Consider the following 17,443-nt stretch of genomic DNA (forward strand, 5'->3'; position numbering starts at 1 on the left):
TCCCAGGGAGACAGAAGAGGCCTTCTGTTGTATTCTGCTGTTAGTGATAGCCCTAGATGAGTGATGCTCATCATCATCATGGTGTGCGCTTCTAGTGCAAGATGAATAGGTTTGAAATGAACACCACCTGAAAGACAATTCCAACATCAAGAAATATCTCTGCTCTCTGTCTTTGACCTCTGTTCACCCTCTAGTATTCAGGGGACAGCTCAGGGATAAGAAAGTCTGAGAAAGTTGCTGGAAAGACTTTCATTCTGGTCCATACGTGAGGTGGGGGAAAACATTTATGTGTCTCCAAGATAACGAGAGAGAGAGATGTTGCATCCCTCATAACCAGAGAGACTCTTCCTGGGAAGGGTTAGGTAGAGCTTGCTGACTTCCCAACTGCGAGGTGCAGGAGGCTTTCAGAGTAGGAAATCAAGAGTGAAGGATGTGCTCTGCAGGGATACAGTGGGTAAAGAAGGGACTGTCCTGGTTTTGGCAGGGATAGAGTTAATTTTCTTCCTAGGAGCTGGTATAGTGCTGTGGTTTGGATTTAGGATGAGAATAATGTTGATAACACACTGCTGGTTTTAGTTGTTGCCAAGCAGTCAAGGACTTTCCAGCTTCTCATACTGGCCTGCCAACAAGAAGGCAGGGGGTGCCTAATAATAATAATAATAATAATAATAAATTTATTATAAATTATATTAGAAATTTAATAAAATTGAATACATATATTTATTAATTTTTATACATTGATATTGATGATTATTGTTATTATTATCTTCTTGTGTGTCCTATTAAACTGTTTTTATCTTAACCCATGAGTTTTACTTTTTTTTTCATTTTTGATTCTCTCCCCCACCCCACAGGCGGGGGGGCCAGGGGCATGAGCAAACAGCTGTGTGGTTGTTTTAGCTGCCGGCTGGGTTAAACCATGACAGGGACAAACCCCCTTTTCTTTTTATTCCATCTCCCTCTGAGTTTCCTTCTGCATTTGAAAACTTATTTCTCTCACCATCTGGGGACATCAGTGGCACTTCCACACCAGCAGCATCTCCTCTTGCTCCGTGGCTGGGCTGCCAGGTCAGCTCAGGGAGGCAGGGTTTTGCACAGCAGCGCTGCCAAAGATCAAGCTTTGTGGTCTAAAGCGCTTGGTAAAGAAATGTCTGGCCCGAAGTATCAAAACAGTGTTCTGCCCAGCACACCGTGCTTGTGCTGCCCTGTGGGAAAGCCTGATGGTGGTGGTTGTCTGAAGAAAGGGGCTGTCTTTGCTCTCCAGAGCTTCTTTGGCGTCCCCTCTGCAGGGCCGATGGCCAAGTGTAACTGCCTTGGGGTACCAGAGGGATCCCCAGGAACCTCCTCTCTCCCCGTGCTGTGACAGCAGGGCTTCCCTCTGCGGCCACCAGAGACTTACTGGGGCTGTATGTTTCTTTTTGCGTGATTTATCGCTTTGCTCAAATGGAAAGCAGTTACAGCTGAGACTGTGGCAGAGCTGGAATGAATAAGCGGATGCAGAATGTGGTTTTGGAGTTGTAGCAGAAATGCCCCTTGAGGATTTAATTCCTTGTAGATAGGGAGAAAAAGGGCTAGTGTGGAAAATAGTCTATGGAGATGCTATGCCTACACAAACTTGCAAGCTTCCATACGTTGATGATGAAAGAGCAGATATGGTCCTGTTTTGACTCCCTCTGCTATGCAGAGCACCTGCTGGGGCGTTTTGGTCTTACAACTAACTCTGACTCTAAACCACAGCCGTTGGCATCATGTTTGCTTTCATTTTGAAGACACATCAAAAGCTTATCCAAACGATTGTTCTGAGGAGCAGACTTCAACCCTGGCAAGGCTTACAAGCCTGAACGGTGCGTGTGAAATGCTCCCAAAGGCTGCAGAGCTCGGGACGCAGCCGTCCGTTCTCTTCCCCGGGGCTGCCAGCTGCGGCTGAACGGTGGATGGCACCATGTCGCTGGGTGCAGCTACAACGGACACTTGCACTGTTTCCTCAAGCAAAGCAGTGATGGCAACAGCAGCACCCAGATGTCTCATATCCCAAGAAAGAGCTCTTCCAGCCTGAAGCCCTGCCATGTTCTTCTGCATTTCTTTCAAACGGAGGAACAGGAGCAAAACGCAGGCAGCTGTGACCTCCTTCCCTGCACTACCGGGAGTAGTGTGCCACAGAGCTGGGAATTGTATCGTTCAGGCTGGACTCTTTGGAAATACTCCTTATGGCTGGGTGGTGAGCAGGGATGGAGCCCCTAGGTCCCACCACAGCTCTCTTATGCAGAGCTGCCCTGCACGGCTCAGCCCTGCACGCTCAGCAGCGCAACATCACCATAGCCGTGACTACACTGAACCCTGCTGGGCATTTCCCCCCACCCCTTCTCTTAATTTCTGCTCCAAAAACTCTCATCTTTTCTGTCAGCTGAGTGGAGGCACTTCTGGAGGCACATCCCTGACACAGCGGTGTCCCATTCCTCCCGTGGTCACCTGCAGCAGAGCTGCTGCCTGCCCAGAGCCCACCTGGCAGCTTTTGGTGTGGGTATGGGCACCAGCTGGTTACGTGCACACACACAACCCTTTGCAGAAATCATTTCTGTGCCTCACTTCTGAAAGAAAACCCAGCAGAGGGACCTCATCCCTTCATGTCACTGTCCTGGAGAGATGCAAGGAGACAACCCCACTGTAGCGGCTTTCCTGCCATCACTGGGAGATGCATTTATTCCTCATTAAAAAGGCAGGGAGGCAAAAATTACCCCGAGAGAGAGAGAGAGAGAGAGAGAGAGAAGCTATGTCTAGGGACGAAAATGTTTTAGCTCAAGAGCTGCTGAGGAGAAGAGCCACAGAAAGCTGAAGGCTTGCACGCTTTCTGCAAGCAAAAGGAGTGCAGCCCAAACGGGCATTAAAAAATGAAGAGGAGCAGTTATCCATGCATTAGAAATAACACTGAAGGGATAAGGGCATTGAACCAGCTTCGTGCTTAGGCTCACTTGTGCCTTGGTGACCACATCTGGGTTCCTGAGCCTTCGTTAGCCTCCCCTCACTCCAGCTGCCACCTGGGGATGGTGCTTTCCTGCCCTGGAGAGGTGATGGAGGCTTGGCCAGGTCTCCTGGGGAGGTGTCCTAATCCACTGGGATGGGTGATGTGCACGCGAGCCACATGGATCCACCTGTTTCAGTGGTTACCTGAGTTATACCCATCACTCAGAGCTCATCGCTGAGGCTGTGCTGCTTGTGAGGTTGGCTCCAACGATAACCATAAGACCTGAAAAAGCGGGCAGGAAGCTGTCAGCTGGGGGGGGGTCACATCCCTGCCCTCCTGGGCTCGCCCAGGCAGGAGGAACGGCCACACAGCCACACTCCAGCAAGCTGCCTCCCTCCCTCCTTTTCTGCATCTCTCTCTCCCTCCTTTTCCTCCTCGCTCCTGCCCTCATGCTGCTCACGAGAGCTGATGCTGGTGGGTACATTTGCACCAGCACCACCCCTCTCTGCACCGCTGTGGCCAAGCACCCCTTGGGGTAGCGCAGTGTTGGGGACACCAGACACCGAATTGTGCGGGGATGGTGCAAGAGGTGCACAGGTGAAAAGACACAGAAGCAGCTGGTGCGAGCGAAGGGAGGAGAAATGCAGTCTGCCTTGCAGTGAGCACGGACAAAAGACCCAAGGAAACCACCCGGTGCTGCTCTTTGCTCTCAGCCCAGTTGAATACTTGAGCATTGGGGAACAAGACCTATTTACTCCATCGCTTCTTGTGTAGGAAAGGCATTGCTTTCTGGCAGCTGGTTTGCAAATCTTGCTGACACGCACATCTCTTGACCTTGCGGGTGCTGTGGTCAAGGCTGGTGCTGAGTCAAACACAAGGGACAACACTTTTGTAGTGTCCTGCTAGTCTGTGTTCAGCCGGGGCTCTGTCCTTCCTTTTCTGTCTGTCGCTGTGCTCATCCTCACACACTGCACGCGCATTCACAGCTTGAGGTCAAATTTTCTTCTGGAGCTCTGTTCAGGACAAGCCATTTATTTCTATCACCTCGCTTCCCAGTGAGAGCCAGCACCACTGCGCTCAGGGCAGGACGGGCAGTGAGGGGCTCGGTCTCTCCTTGCAAAACTCATGAAGTGTGGGGAGGACAGGGAAGAAAATGGCACCTGCCATTTTCAGGCAGGCACCTGGGCACCTGCTGCCTCCGCCTCCTCCTCCTCCTCCTCTCCTACTGACACTGCTCCTCCAAACACGGGGACACTGGCTGCCTTCCTGCCGGGGCTGGTGGCCAAGTGCCTTGTTCCTGGGCTCCCCTCAGACAGGGCTTCCCGCTGCCGTGCCGGGCACAGCCCATATCTCCCTGACAGTGGTAGTGGCTGTTTCTCTTCCCCGTGCCCGAGGTGCCAGCAGCCTGTGCCACTGCCATCACTGATGCCTCTTGACATCTCATCTCCTCTGGCCAGTGCTTCCCCCTCTAGGAGCTGCAAGCAGAGGTGCCCTTTGGCATCTCCAGCCGGGGACCAAGCCTGACCCCGGGAAGGCTTGTGAAGCCACCTGTGCCGTGGGTCCAGGGAGCAGCAGTGGCTCCAAGGGTGCTGCTGTGTCTGCACCAGCCGGCGCAGGCACCAGAGGATGTCCTGCCACAAGCTCTGTGCAAACAGAGAGCAGGCAGCCTGCTCCTCTCTGGCTTAGGCTCGGTGAAACACCTTCCCCAAGCACGACATCTGTGGTGTGAGCGTCCCAGGTGTTACCCTCAGTACCAGCTACCGCGTGAGGTGGCCTGTGAGCTTCTCTCCCTGCTACACTGGGAGATGCCTGGGCATTTCACAGCTCCTGTGGTGGGTTGACCCTGGCTGGAGGCCAGGTGCCCACCAGAGCCGCTCTCTCACTCCCCTCATTCACTAAACAGGGGAGAAAAGGCATAACGAAATGCTTGTAGGTCGAGATAAGGACAGGGAGAGATCACTCACTAATTATCGGCACGAGCAAAACAGACCAAACTTAGAGAGGGAATTCATCTAATTTATTACTAGGCAAAACAGAGTAGAGGAATGAGAAAATAAAATCAACTCTTAAAACACTTCCCCCCACCCCTCCCATCTTCCCAGGCTCAACTTCACTCCCGGCTTCAACCTTCCCCCCCTCAGCGGCACAGGGGGACGGGGAATGGGGGTTACGGTCAGTTCATCTCACGGTGTTTCTGCCGCTTCTTCATCCTCAGGGGGAGGACTCCTCTCATCATTCCCCTGCTCCAGCATGGAGTCTCTCCCACGGGGTGCAGACCTTCAGGAGCAAACTGCTCCAGCGTGGGGTCCCCCACGGGGTCACAAGTCCTGCCAGCAAACCTGCCCTGGCATGGGCTCCCCTCTTCACGGGTCCACCGGTCCGGCCTGGAACTTGCTCCACTATGGGCTTCCCACGGGCCGCAGCCTCCTTCAGGTGCCTCCACCTGCTCCGGCGTGGGGTCCTCCACGGGCTGCAGGTGGAATCTCTACACCCCCTCATCCTTCCTCCATGGGCTGCAGGGGGACAGCCTGCTTCACCATGGCCTTCACCACGGGCTGCAGGGGGATCTCTGCTCCGGCGCCTGGAGCTCCTCCTCCCCCTCCATCTGCACTGACCTTGGTGTCTGCAGAGTTTCTTACATCTTCTCACTCCTCTCTCCGGCTGCAAAAGCTCTCTCTCTAAGTGTTTTTCTTCTTCTTAAATATGTTATCACAGAGGTGCTGATTGGCTTGGCCTTGGCCAGCGGCGGGCCCATCTTAGAGCCGGCTGGCATTGGCTCTATCAGACACAGGGGGAGCTTCTAGCAGCTTCTCACAGAAGCCACCCCTGTAGCCCCCCCACTACCAAAACCTTGCCACGCAAACCCAACACAGCTCCCCAGCAGTCTCAGTGCTGCTGGGGCTGCTTGTTCCTTCTGCTCGGGCAGCCTGTCATCTCTATTTAGGAGACAAAATGTATAGAGCTGCCTAAGGGGCCAAATTCCTGTATATGCTTGCTCTACTCGATGTATGCCTCTTAATGAGTGTTGCCTATTTGCTGGGTGCCGGTCCAATAGTTGTCTGATGTTGTTAACTTAGAAATGGATAATGGAGATATTGCTTCAGCACAGCTTTAGTCATGAAGTCAAGAGAATCTATTGATGTGTACATTTTTAACCAAATTGTGTTTGAGTTCACTTTAGTTGGTGGCAATAGGCCACAGGCTGTCACTGACCCGGGCATATAGTGCACCACATCCATTCCCTGCTACTGCTAGAGACACGCATTTTCTGAAGATCCCAAATGAAATCTCCTCTTGTCTTCTTGAAATCTCCTCTCATACTCTGTGCCGTGCTAAGTGTTCATCAAGGATTTGCGGCAACATCCATCCCAGAGGCAGGCGTCAGATGTGCCCCTTCAACAGGCAGAAAACCCCAGCATCCTGTGGCCTTTCTGAAGGACCGAAACCTGCCCAGAGAGCCACGAACCTCTCTGCTGGTCCACCATGACCTGCACAAACCTTGCCCTGGGCTCAGTGCTGGGTCAAGAGATAGGTATTAAAATGGGTCCCTTTGGATCATGATTCATCTCCTTTTTTCTGAAAGAGCCCCCGAAGTCATCTGTCAATAAGTACAGCAACAGCATTCAGGTTAAGGAACGAATTGGGCTGGGGCTGTTCCTCCATGGCAGCTGCCATGCTTCAGAGAGGACCATGGTGTCTTTGAAACAGAAGAGGAGCATATGCACATGCTGCTGAGGTGTTAGGAAATGGAGAGATGAACAGAGAACCTCCGCTCCACTCTGTTTCTCGGTATGCCGTCTCCCTTTGGCGGAGCTGAAGCTCAGGCCATGCTTTACCCCTGAAGATCATTTCACGTGTGCAACACACACCTTGTTGGCACTGCGCTCACGTTTTCTGGAAAGGTCGCATTTATCTCCAAGTATGGGTCAGGAAATGGTTAGGGCTTTAAGAAATGACTGCTTTGCTGCCCTTCATTGGTTAACAGCCTGGTTTTGTTCTTTTGTCTGTAGAAAAAGGAGAAAATCATGGACCACTGAAGGCATGATAGCCTTGTTCTCAAGCCCCTCCTGAACCTGTGCTGCAGGATCCTCTATGATAGGCATGGTTATCCGGGCAGCTAATGGTGGACAGATGTGACGTGAAGACCTCAGCTGGTTGTGGTGCTTGAGTGCCCTTTTCTCTCAAAACTCAAGTGCTTTACCTTCTCTAAACCCAAGCATGTGGAGGATTTTGGAGCCTGAACATCCTCAGAGAATTTCAGGTGAAGAAGGGGATAAATGTCTTGGTGATGCAGACAGGGATGCATATGTCGCACATTCATTAATGTTAGTGGGAAGTCTGCCTGGACACGAGAGCATGTTGAGGAAAACCAGTATTTACTGAGGTAACACAGCAGACATTGCTGTTTGCTTGGTAGTACTCTTCTTTTGCATATATCTCATCCTCCGTGGTAAGTCTGACCCAGCTGCTGACGCCAGGGTTACATTGGGTGCACTGACTGCTGGAAAGGACACCGGACCCCCACGGACAGTCCCAGCCAGCCGCAAGACGAGAGCAGTGTTGGGTCGGAACAAGGCCCCAGCAAATGCACTCGTCAGCAGACTGCTGACTGCTATTTTGAGCTGGGGATTTCTGTCACCTGCCTCTGTATATTTTGGTATTTCAGCTGAGTTAGCAGAAATAAAGATTGACGCAGAAGCACACGGATGCACAGAAGCACGTTGCTCAGAAGCCGTGCATCAAAACTGGCGTAGTACAGCAGCAGCTTTGCTTTGCCCAGCATTGTCTGCTGCCTGTGAGGTACAAATATTAACCAAAAATGCATGCCAGCCCGCGTGTTGCAGTTAAAATTGTTACATATTCAGACTAAGGACATAATTCTCTTTCAATTTCCCAAACTTTTTTTACATCCAGACAGAATACCTAAAGTCATGTTTACTTTTTTTCTGTCATGATCCATTCTGCATCCTCTCCTGGCACAGTTAATAATTTCCACGGTGCTTCATAACTGGTATACTAAATCAGTATTTTCAAGAGGCTGAAAATACAACAGAATTATCCTGGGCACGATACAATTACCAAGGGTTTGGGGAGTTTTGTGCATGCTAATGCAGGCCCTTCCCTGCGCGGGAACATCTTTCAGCCAGGAGAGGTGCGGGACACAAATACCCTTCAATAACCCTTCTTTTTTTTCCCTCGTAGAACTTTTGACTGGTTCTGACCTCCGGGGGCAGCTGGATGCTACCACAGCAGCAAGGGGCAGAGTTGCACTGCTGGCTGGGAGGACTTCTCCGGAAAGGATCAAGTCAGAAGCTCCCATCCTCATCCCCAGACTGCATGCAACGGCCTGAACGAGTGACTTGAAAGCCACAGATTCTGCCAATGATCTAATTAGTGTTGTCTCCATGTCGCTTTGGGAAGGAGGCTTCAGCATAATGCCAGAAAAAGCCGGATATGGACCAGTTTCATACTCCAGGATGCTGTTTTGGAACAAGATGCTGACGTTTGGAACAAGCACATTCCCTGTGCTAAAGTGGCAGTCCTGCAGCTCAGAGCTGAAAGATGTAGAAGAAAGAATCCACCAGGTCTCACTTCACACTGTTTCCCAAGGGATCTAGCAACACTGTGAGCTAGCATATCCCCATTTATCCCACTTTTTGCTGGTGCAGTTCAACAGCGTGCGTCCTTAAGCATATTCTTTTGCTCTCTACAAATGCTGCACGGGTTTGCACAGTGCGGCGAGTGACCTTTGTGCAAGACGAACCCCGCTGATGCCACTGCAACGACCTAGCTTGTCAAGGTGTTTCCATCCAAACATGAAGAGGTGGCATCAGACAAAGACTCCATCTTTCTAACAGAGACTCTCTGTAGAAGGGATCCTCTGATGCAATTAACACCAATAAATCAAAATAGAACAAGTATGTATTTTAGGTTTAAGCTTGAATGTGGGTAACAATTACTCTGGTGTCTGTTGTAAGATGATACACTGAAGCCAGAACAAGAGAATATCTGACTATTTAATATGCCAACATCATCCTGAATCCTCTTTAACCTGCATCATCTCAGCAAAAAGAAAAAGATAGATCAGGATATAAAGCTAAGTAGCATATATGAGCAGGACCAATATAACACCTGTGGTGGGTACTTTTTATGCAAGCAGGTGAACAGGATGCAGGATGGTCTAGCCTCAGCAGCTGGGTGCTTCTTGTGTTCCCAGCTCTTGCGATGACCCTAAAATTTGGCATTACCCTCAAGATGCCCAGCAGCTTGCACAGACACAGGAAGATGCCTCCTGCTCTTCTGTGCTCTCAGTGCCCTCACAGACACTGGGCAGAGCAGCAGACTGCTCCCAGGCTTGTCCCTTCAGAAAGGAGATGAGCTCTGAGACCTGCAGCGATGGTCCTGGCGGTCTGCACTGACACAGGGCAGCTCCTGCCAGCTGTACAGCCTCCGGATGTGGGTCTCACCTCCACCTTTTGCACAGGAAGGCAGTAGTAGCACCTCAAAGCAGTTGGGGTTCAAGGAGAAGTTGAGTTCAGGTCCAGCTTGGGGCTCCTGGTGTTACTACTGCGACAGAGGAAGGCAGCTGCCTCTGGCAGGAAATCCTTTGAGCAGCAGAAAGCGTCTCCCGCCTCCCTGCTGGAAGGCTTTGCAAGCAGTGCTGAGGCTGCAGCAGGGGGAAGATGCCCTTTAGACTGTAGTGAGAACTAGAGAAGTGAAAGACTTTGCTGAGAAGGCTCTGCACATTTATGCCACCCTCACGCTGCAGGGTTACATCCCTTGCAGGGAAGCCCTAGATCACAGCCTCGCTCCAATACCTACACAGCAGTCAATGAAACCTCTGAGAAGAGGGAGGTATCCCCTAGCAGAGATGCTCAGCAGCACTGGGGAAAGGCCATCCTCTTGCCAGCTTGGGCAAATGGGCTCCAGCACCTGTCCCAAAGTGCCCACGCAAGGGCTGCAGGACGGGGCTGCAGAAATCATTCCCATCTCTTGCGCTTCAGCTGAGCCAGGTCTGATCTAGAGGGCTCACGCTGTGGATCTGCAGGGGAGGGAGATAGCTGGTGCTGTCCTCCTGCCCATCACCCTTTGGCTTTGTCCTGAACTTTTGTGAATCCCCTTCTAGAGCACCCGAGTGTTTGCACATACAGAAAAAGCCTGGTTGCCCAAGGGTGGTAAGGCACCCGAAAGGCAGGAGCTGCACTGCTGCGCCTGGCTGCGATCCTGCTGCTAGGACCCAGGCAGCAGCTGAACCTTTCCCCCTGGTCACAGTCTTTGCTTTACAATTTGGAGAACGTGTGTCATGGCCCATATGAGCCAGCATGTATTTCTTGCACACCTTCTGTTACTGGCGTGTTCTTGCAAAAGATTGTACCTTGCAGATTGCAAATACGAGTACACATTAAAATAGTAAATCCTATCCGAAGAAGATCAGTGGTTTAGAAGAATTGTATTTTGTGTTTTGTTCTGCTCTAACTTTAGCCAAGTAAGCCCAAGGGTACCTAGTATGTGTGGAAACACTACAAGGGCAGAATCTTATGGGAAATTAAATTTCTAAAATAAAAGATAATCCACTCTCCACTTCTTTTTCCCAAGGGAGGAGGAAGAGGGAGAGAGAGTGAGGAGAGAGAGAAGAGGCAGCTAGAGGGATTGTCAGTTTGTAGAACTACCCAGGATAGAAGAAAATGTACAAGCTGAAAGAATTAACAATGAAATAGGTTCCTCAGGTGCAAGGATTGTGCAATTGCACTGCAGGCAGTATCTTTATTATAAAACTTCAAATACGGTGATATCTTGTAGGGAGAAACAGATCAGGACTAAAAGCTTCAGAACACCATTGCGTTTACCTATCAATATTTGTGTATATAAAGAAGATATATATACACACATGTATATGTAGGTGTATATATTTGTGTATATACACATACACGCATGTATATATATATGTATGTATAAGTACATCTATATGCATATGCATGGGTAACCATTCACATATAAATCAGTCATTCAGTTTCCCAGCTGGAACAGTAACTGGGAGGTCAAACCAAGTCATATGCTCAAGAGCAGCAACAATACCGGCACATCAGTTGTTTAAAGTGTTCAAAAAGTTCCCTCATGAGGAAGTGTGAGTGTCGTCTGGGTTTTAGGCACCTCTGGAGCCTCTGGCCACTCAAATCAGCCAGTGTCGTCCGTTTTAGATATCACCTGAGTTACAGGATGCTTGGTGTATTACCCCTGTTTGTATCTCTCTCCATCCTGTTTCAGGCATTCGCAGAACAACCAGCGGCTCAGCCAGCAGGTCAGGGCTTTGCTGAGAGCAGCCACCACCCTGGTCTGCGGCTCACCAGCCAGCAGGTCCACAGGAAGCTGTGACATATGACTGTTACCAATCCCTCAGCTCACACTCAGTATTTTTTCCATTCTTCAGCCTCTTTTTTTCCGGTAACTATTTCACTACTCATCCCTAGGGCACTCATTCGTTCCCATAAAAGTTTTTTTCTTTACACCCACAGTGTAATTTCTAGGGTACAACTTCCAAACCCTTCCAGCCCCAGAGCTGTGGGACCTGGTAGCAGATGGGGACTGCAGATCATACCTAGATATTCCTCCACATTGATTTTGACAAAACACATGCATAGCATTTAATTCTTTGTTGATTGTCTAATTATTCACTCACTAAGCTCTTTCTGGGCTGGTAACCTCGTTCAGATCTGCCAACTGGGAGCCAGGCCCTGGCATGATGCCTTAAACTTGGGTACCATTTCCCTTGAAAGAGCAGGTTTTGTCCCTGCCTACGAAGCCAATCCACTCTGCTCAGACGAGGGAAGGAGCAGCCAAGTGTCCTGAGTTCAGAAACATAAACAGTTCCTTTCAGCACTGAATCTGAGATGGGGGAAGAAATGTTTGTAAGGCATCTCTCCATGCTGCTCGGGCAGTGCCAGAGTCTGCTGGTAATTTCGGCCTCCCTTTCACAAAGCAAGCAGGGCAGGACGTGCCAAGGGAAAGGGAGGAAAATAATCTAGTCTCTGCTTCTTTTTCCCGGGGGAGGAGGAAGAGGGAGGGAGAGAGAGGAGGGAAAGAAGAGGCAGTTGGAAGCATTGTCAGTTTTGTAGAACTGCCCAGGACGGAAGAAAATGCACAAGCTGAAAAAAGACGCTAAAAAGTAAGAACCCCAAAAGCGATCATGATAAAAGTAAGCTGAAGCAGCTGCTTCCACTTTTCCTGTCCTAAAAGGTTGCCCAAACACTGCATCCCTGTGGATGCCCTGCTGGGAGGATTTCTCAACTTCAGGTCACCTGTTCAGGAAGAAAGTTTCTTAATTGTAGCTCTACAACACAGTGCCAACAAAAGATGACTGTGAGGACGTCACGCGCACAGAGGAGTGCTTGTCCAGACTGCGCCCACCGAAAGCACTATAGTCTTTGCAGATAAACAGAAAATGTGTGTATTTTCTGAAAGCTTCACGGAGGTGCTCCTTGAACTTCTCACCCACGAAGGCGTAGATGACTGGGTTGAGGCAGCAGTGGACAAAGGAGAGCGCCTCGGCCAGCTCCATGGCTAGGTTTAGCTTGTGGCTTGTCTGGCAGTCGTCGATGACATACAGGTTCCTCAGAGAGTCCAGAAAAAGCACAATGTTGACAGGGGTCCAGAAGAGGAAGAACACAATGACGACAATAAAAACCAGTTTCATTGCTTTGTACTTGTTCTGAGTACGGCACTTCTGCAGGTTTTTCAAGATGCTGTGGTAGCAGAAAATGAGGATACCAACAGGGATCAGCCACCCCAGGACATTAACTTCAAAATTAGTGAAAGTCTTCCAGCCATTGTTGCCGTTAGGATAGTGAGGGATGCACTTAGTCTGGTTATTGTCATTCATTTCCTGGAAAAAAATTAAGTCTGGCACTGATGCTAAAATGGCAACTGCCCAAAGGACCAGGCTGGTGATAACCCCATGGGCAGTTGTCTGAATCTGTAGAGCGTAGACAGACCGGACAATGGCCAAGTATCTGTTGATGCTCATGATGGTTATGAAGAAGGCACTGCTGTAGAAACCAATGAAGTAAGCTGAGCTGACGATTTTACACATCGCATTTCCAAAAGTCCACTGGCTCTTGATGGAGTACTGAACCAAGAACGGGAGGGAGAAAACAAAGAGGAGGTCAGAGATGGCGAGGTTCAGCAGATACACATCAGTCATGGCCCTGACTTTCTTGAAGACTGTTAGGACCCAAACGACCAAAGCATTTCCTATGAGACCAGTCACGAACAGTAGAGAGTACAGCACTGGAAAAAAGGTAGATGCAAATGCTGAAATATTTTCAACATCGCAGCTGATGTCCAGTTCTGGGTAGAAGAAGGCATATTCAGAGGCTGCAGAGGTGTTAGATGCTGGTGATGTGTAACCCACCTGTTCAAGGACAATGAAGTTCATGAGGCACAAGTTCCAAATTACCCTCTCAGCAAATATGCTAGGCACAAGTCAGCTCACACCAAGCCGCATGAGGACAAAACAAACAGCTGTGCGTTAGCTGTGTTGGAGGATGCAAATGAGGAATGAACATGAGTGACTAGTCCTCCCCTGCAAGATGAGGGACTTGCACAAGAGGGGCAGAGGAGATCAAGGAAAATGCAGCGGTGGTGGTAAACCAGAGGTTACCAGTATCCCCCTGCCAGCTCCATGTGGGGTGCCCAGTTCCAAGCCTGCAGTCCAGGTGGACGTGGCGGGGCACCGGGGCCAGAGCCAGGGAGCATCCCCAAACCAGCAACCAGATGGGCATGGCCATGTGGCTGAGAGCCCCTGACAAAAGTTTCAGAGTCCTGTTCTATGTTTCCTTTGAAAAATGGAGCAGTGCTCAAAGAGGAACTAACATGTAAATGCTCATCTCCTAAAAGCTGCGTTTCCAGTTAGCTACATGCCAGAAATAGCCCTTTGTGGGACTTTTGCAGAGGATTCCTGCATGGTTCAAGGTTTTCAGCTGTAGAGGCATCAGCATGTACAGGTCACTGGTGGGTGCTGCACGTTGTATGCTCCCTCCACCCTGGGTGAGATCAGTGGTGGCAGCTCTTGCCTGAGGGGCAACTTCCCAAAAGCAGACAGGCTGTTCTGCCCCTTCTTCCCTCCTCCCAAGAACAGCTTTGCTCTCTTGGCCTGCGCCAGCTCAAACCACTGCTGGCAGCAGCTCATGCCCACCAAGACTTTAGTCTGCTAACAGAGACAGCTGGCTTTCCTTTCAACACCAGCGGCTCTGCTCTCCTGACGCCCATCAGGATGCACCAGCAGCAGCAACATTCCCCTTCCCTGCTCCCTGGCCCCCGCAGCCCCCCAGCAGCAACCACCACATCCCTGGGCAGCACCTGTGACAGCAAACAGCCAAAGATATTTTCACTCACTGGGTTTTTTTTTTTTTTCAGAGAACAACAATCACACTAATTTCTTTTAAACCCTTGCTGTCCCTACCAGTAGTATGTGTCCCCTTAGGCAAAACTGGACCCCTCAGATGTGTTACTGGCCTCGGCTTGCAGGGCAGCAGCCCGGTGGGGGGTGACTCACCGACATGTCCTCAGAGCCCACTCTGTCCAGCAGGTACGTCAAGTTCCCCTCCATAATACAACACTGTGTCTGAAAGAGTGTACATAAAAAAAAAAAAAAAAAAAAAAGCCTTTATATCACAGGTTTTTAAGAAGCAGCCATACCTTCACACATATATGCCGGCAGTATTTACCTTAGCTTACGTTGAGTGACAAGTCACAGGCGAGGTCCTCACCATGGCAGCGCACAATCACAAAAAAACCTTTTTCCTCTGTGTGGTGTGTTACATTAAAGACGTATGAAACCCCAAGCCAATGAGTTTACCACTTTAGTTGATACTTAGAGGAACGGAAACATGTAGCGTTTATCTTCTAAATGATCGCTGTCTTTTCACTTTGAGCATTGATACGAACGTCAGTGGAATAGATTTGCAGTATTTCCCCCATGTGTCTGCAAAGTGCCCCCACCTCTCACCTGCAGCCCCTGTAGCTAGGAGAGGGGAAGCAGCGCTGCCTCTCCTCTGCTCCAAGGATTTTCAGTGAAGATGTCTGGGGGGGGACGGCCTCATGCTGCCAATAGCCAGTGATGGCATAGGGCACCATGTTTGCTTTGACATTTTTCCTTGGAAATCATTTAGGTTGGAAAAGACCTTTAAGATTATTGAGTCCAACTGTAAACCTAACATTGCCAAGTCACATTGCCTTTGCGGCGATGGTGAATGAAGGTGGGCATTCAGAGAGTTTGAGAGAGATGACAGACTGTTCCACATGAGGATCTCCAGCAGCACTTCTATTGACTGACACCCAGTGAGGTAGTGTTTGCTCAAAAACAAGCAAACAAACAAGTTGATGTGCCCAGACATCTCCCAGTGCAGCAGGGAGAGAAGCTCACAAGCCACCTCACGCGGTAGCTGGTACTGAGGGTAACACCTGGGACGCTCACACCACAGATGTCGTGCTTGGGGAAGGTGTTTCACCGAGCCTAAGCCAGAGAGGAGCAGGCTGCCTGCTCTCTGTTTGCACAGAGCTTGTGGCAGGACATCCTCTGGTGCCTGCGCCGGCTGGTGCAGACACAGCAGCACCCTTGGAGCCACTGCTGCTCCCTGGACCCACGGCACAGGTGGCTTCACAAGCCTTCCCGGGGTCAGGCTTGGTCCCCGGCTGGAGATGCCAAAGGGCACCTCTGCTTGCAGCTCCTAGAGGGGGAAGCACTGGCCAGAGGAGATGAGATGTCAAGAGGCATCAGTGATGGCAGTGGCACAGGCTGCTGGCACCTCGGGCACGGGGAAGAGAAACAGCCACTACCACTGTCAGGGAGATATGGGCTGTGCCCGGCACGGCAGCGGGAAGCCCTGTCTGAGGGGAGCCCAGGAACAAGGCGTCCCCGCGTTTGGAGGAGCAGTGTCAGTAGGAGAGGAGGAGGAGGCGGAGGCGGCAGGTGCCCAGGTGCCTGCCTGAAAATGGCAGGTGCCATTTTCTTCCCTGTCCTCCCCACACTGGGTCAAGAGCCGGAAAACAGCTTTCTTAACTCATAACCACAAATTTAGCACCTTCAGCACCTAAGGGGTGCTCAGCTGCAGCAGTGCAGAAAGAGGGGTGGCACTGGGTACAAACACACCTGCTAGCTTCAGCTCTGCCTCTCAGGGATCACCAGCAGCACCTTCCCTGCAGTGATGTCAAGGTCATTTGCTAATCTGCCCAACACACATCAGGACATCGCCTTGCTCACGTGCTGCGGTGTGCCCATACCGCTGTGCACCATGAGCCATGTCTGTGCCTCCATCACATGCGAGTGTGTGTGTGCAGTGTGCCGGGGTCTCCCTCTTTGTAACTGGGGTGGGGTCGGTCCTTGGTGCCAGGTGACCACCGTGACCTGTGGATCCCTGTAAAGCCCTGTGGGACCCACTTGTGGAAGATGTCCTCATGGTGCAACACATGCAGGGCATGTGGTCCACCTCCTTGGTCACAGCCAGATCGATTGTGTCAGTGTCACTCCTACATGATGCTTGTTGGACCGCCAGAAAGACACGCTGTGGAGAGACGTGGAGACCCATTGACTCTGATGTGGAGGTGGGTTTGTTGACCAGTGCTGTCACTGGAAATGATCTTTGGGGGTCGGTCTCTCCTGTTCTGGCAGTGCCTCAAAGCAGTCTTTTCTGGCTCTGCAGAGAGGCTTGCGTCCCTCAGCAGAGTGAGCATCACTTCACCTTTCAGTTCCTGTCCCTCAGCAAATTTGTTTGTTTGTTTGTTTTCCTGCATAAGTGAGGCATGGAAATCATCCCTGCAGAGATGGTGCAGCAAAACTCTTCCAGGTCCAAAGCAAGCCAAGAACCTGGAGACTGCTGTTACTGCCAGGGTTTCAGGCTGGAAGAGTTCTGTCTTGGGATGTGCACCGTTTGGCCGCTATTGTCGCAGTCCCTGCTTTGCTTCAGGAAAAAACTCAGATGTCCATTGTAACTCCACCCAAAGACATGGAGGAAGAGGATCCAGTCACACCACCCTCAGCTCCACAGAAAAGCTCATTTCCATACAAAAACATTTTGGAAGGATCACTTGCATTTGTCAGCCTTGTTAGACTTGTTAAGCTCGCTCCTCTAAACAATCATTTGAATATGTTTTTACTGCGGGGAAATTTTGTTGTTATAACTGTGATGAGGGGACAAGGGATGGAATGTGTGTAAATTGTCCACTTTTGTTGGTGTTATGATGATGTTATTTTGATTTTGGTGTGGGGAATTCTTTTGTTGAGGTTAAGTGAAGTTTGTAGATTGTGTGAGGAATGCGTATTTTAATGACAAATATGTGGTTCACAGAGGTGAGGGGCAGAATGTATTCGGTTTATGTGGCAAGGTTTAGGTAGCGGAGTGGTTGCAGGAGTGGCTTCTATGAGAAGACATCAGAACCTGTCCCCATGTCAGACAAAGCCAGTTCCAGCTGGCTCCAAAACAAACC

At 50.4% G+C, this 17,443-nt stretch overlaps 1 protein-coding gene across 1 annotated transcript; it reads right to left on the bottom strand.

Annotated features, from left to right (window-relative positions):
* Positions 1–12,290: 12,290 nt before the first annotated feature.
* On the bottom strand, positions 12,291–14,578 carry LOC129202601 (C-C chemokine receptor type 8-like). Its single transcript, XM_054815675.1, has 2 exons — positions 14,514–14,578; positions 12,291–13,370 (listed from the first exon to the last, which is right to left on the bottom strand). The coding sequence occupies exons 1-2, from the start codon at positions 14,565–14,567 to the stop codon at positions 12,291–12,293; spliced, it is 1,134 nt and encodes a 377-aa protein (XP_054671650.1). The 5' UTR covers positions 14,568–14,578.
* Between the last annotated feature and the right edge of the window lie 2,865 nt (positions 14,579–17,443).

This window comes from Grus americana, chromosome 2 (assembly GCF_028858705.1).
Source record: "Grus americana isolate bGruAme1 chromosome 2, bGruAme1.mat, whole genome shotgun sequence".
NCBI lineage: Eukaryota > Metazoa > Chordata > Aves > Gruiformes > Gruidae > Grus > Grus americana.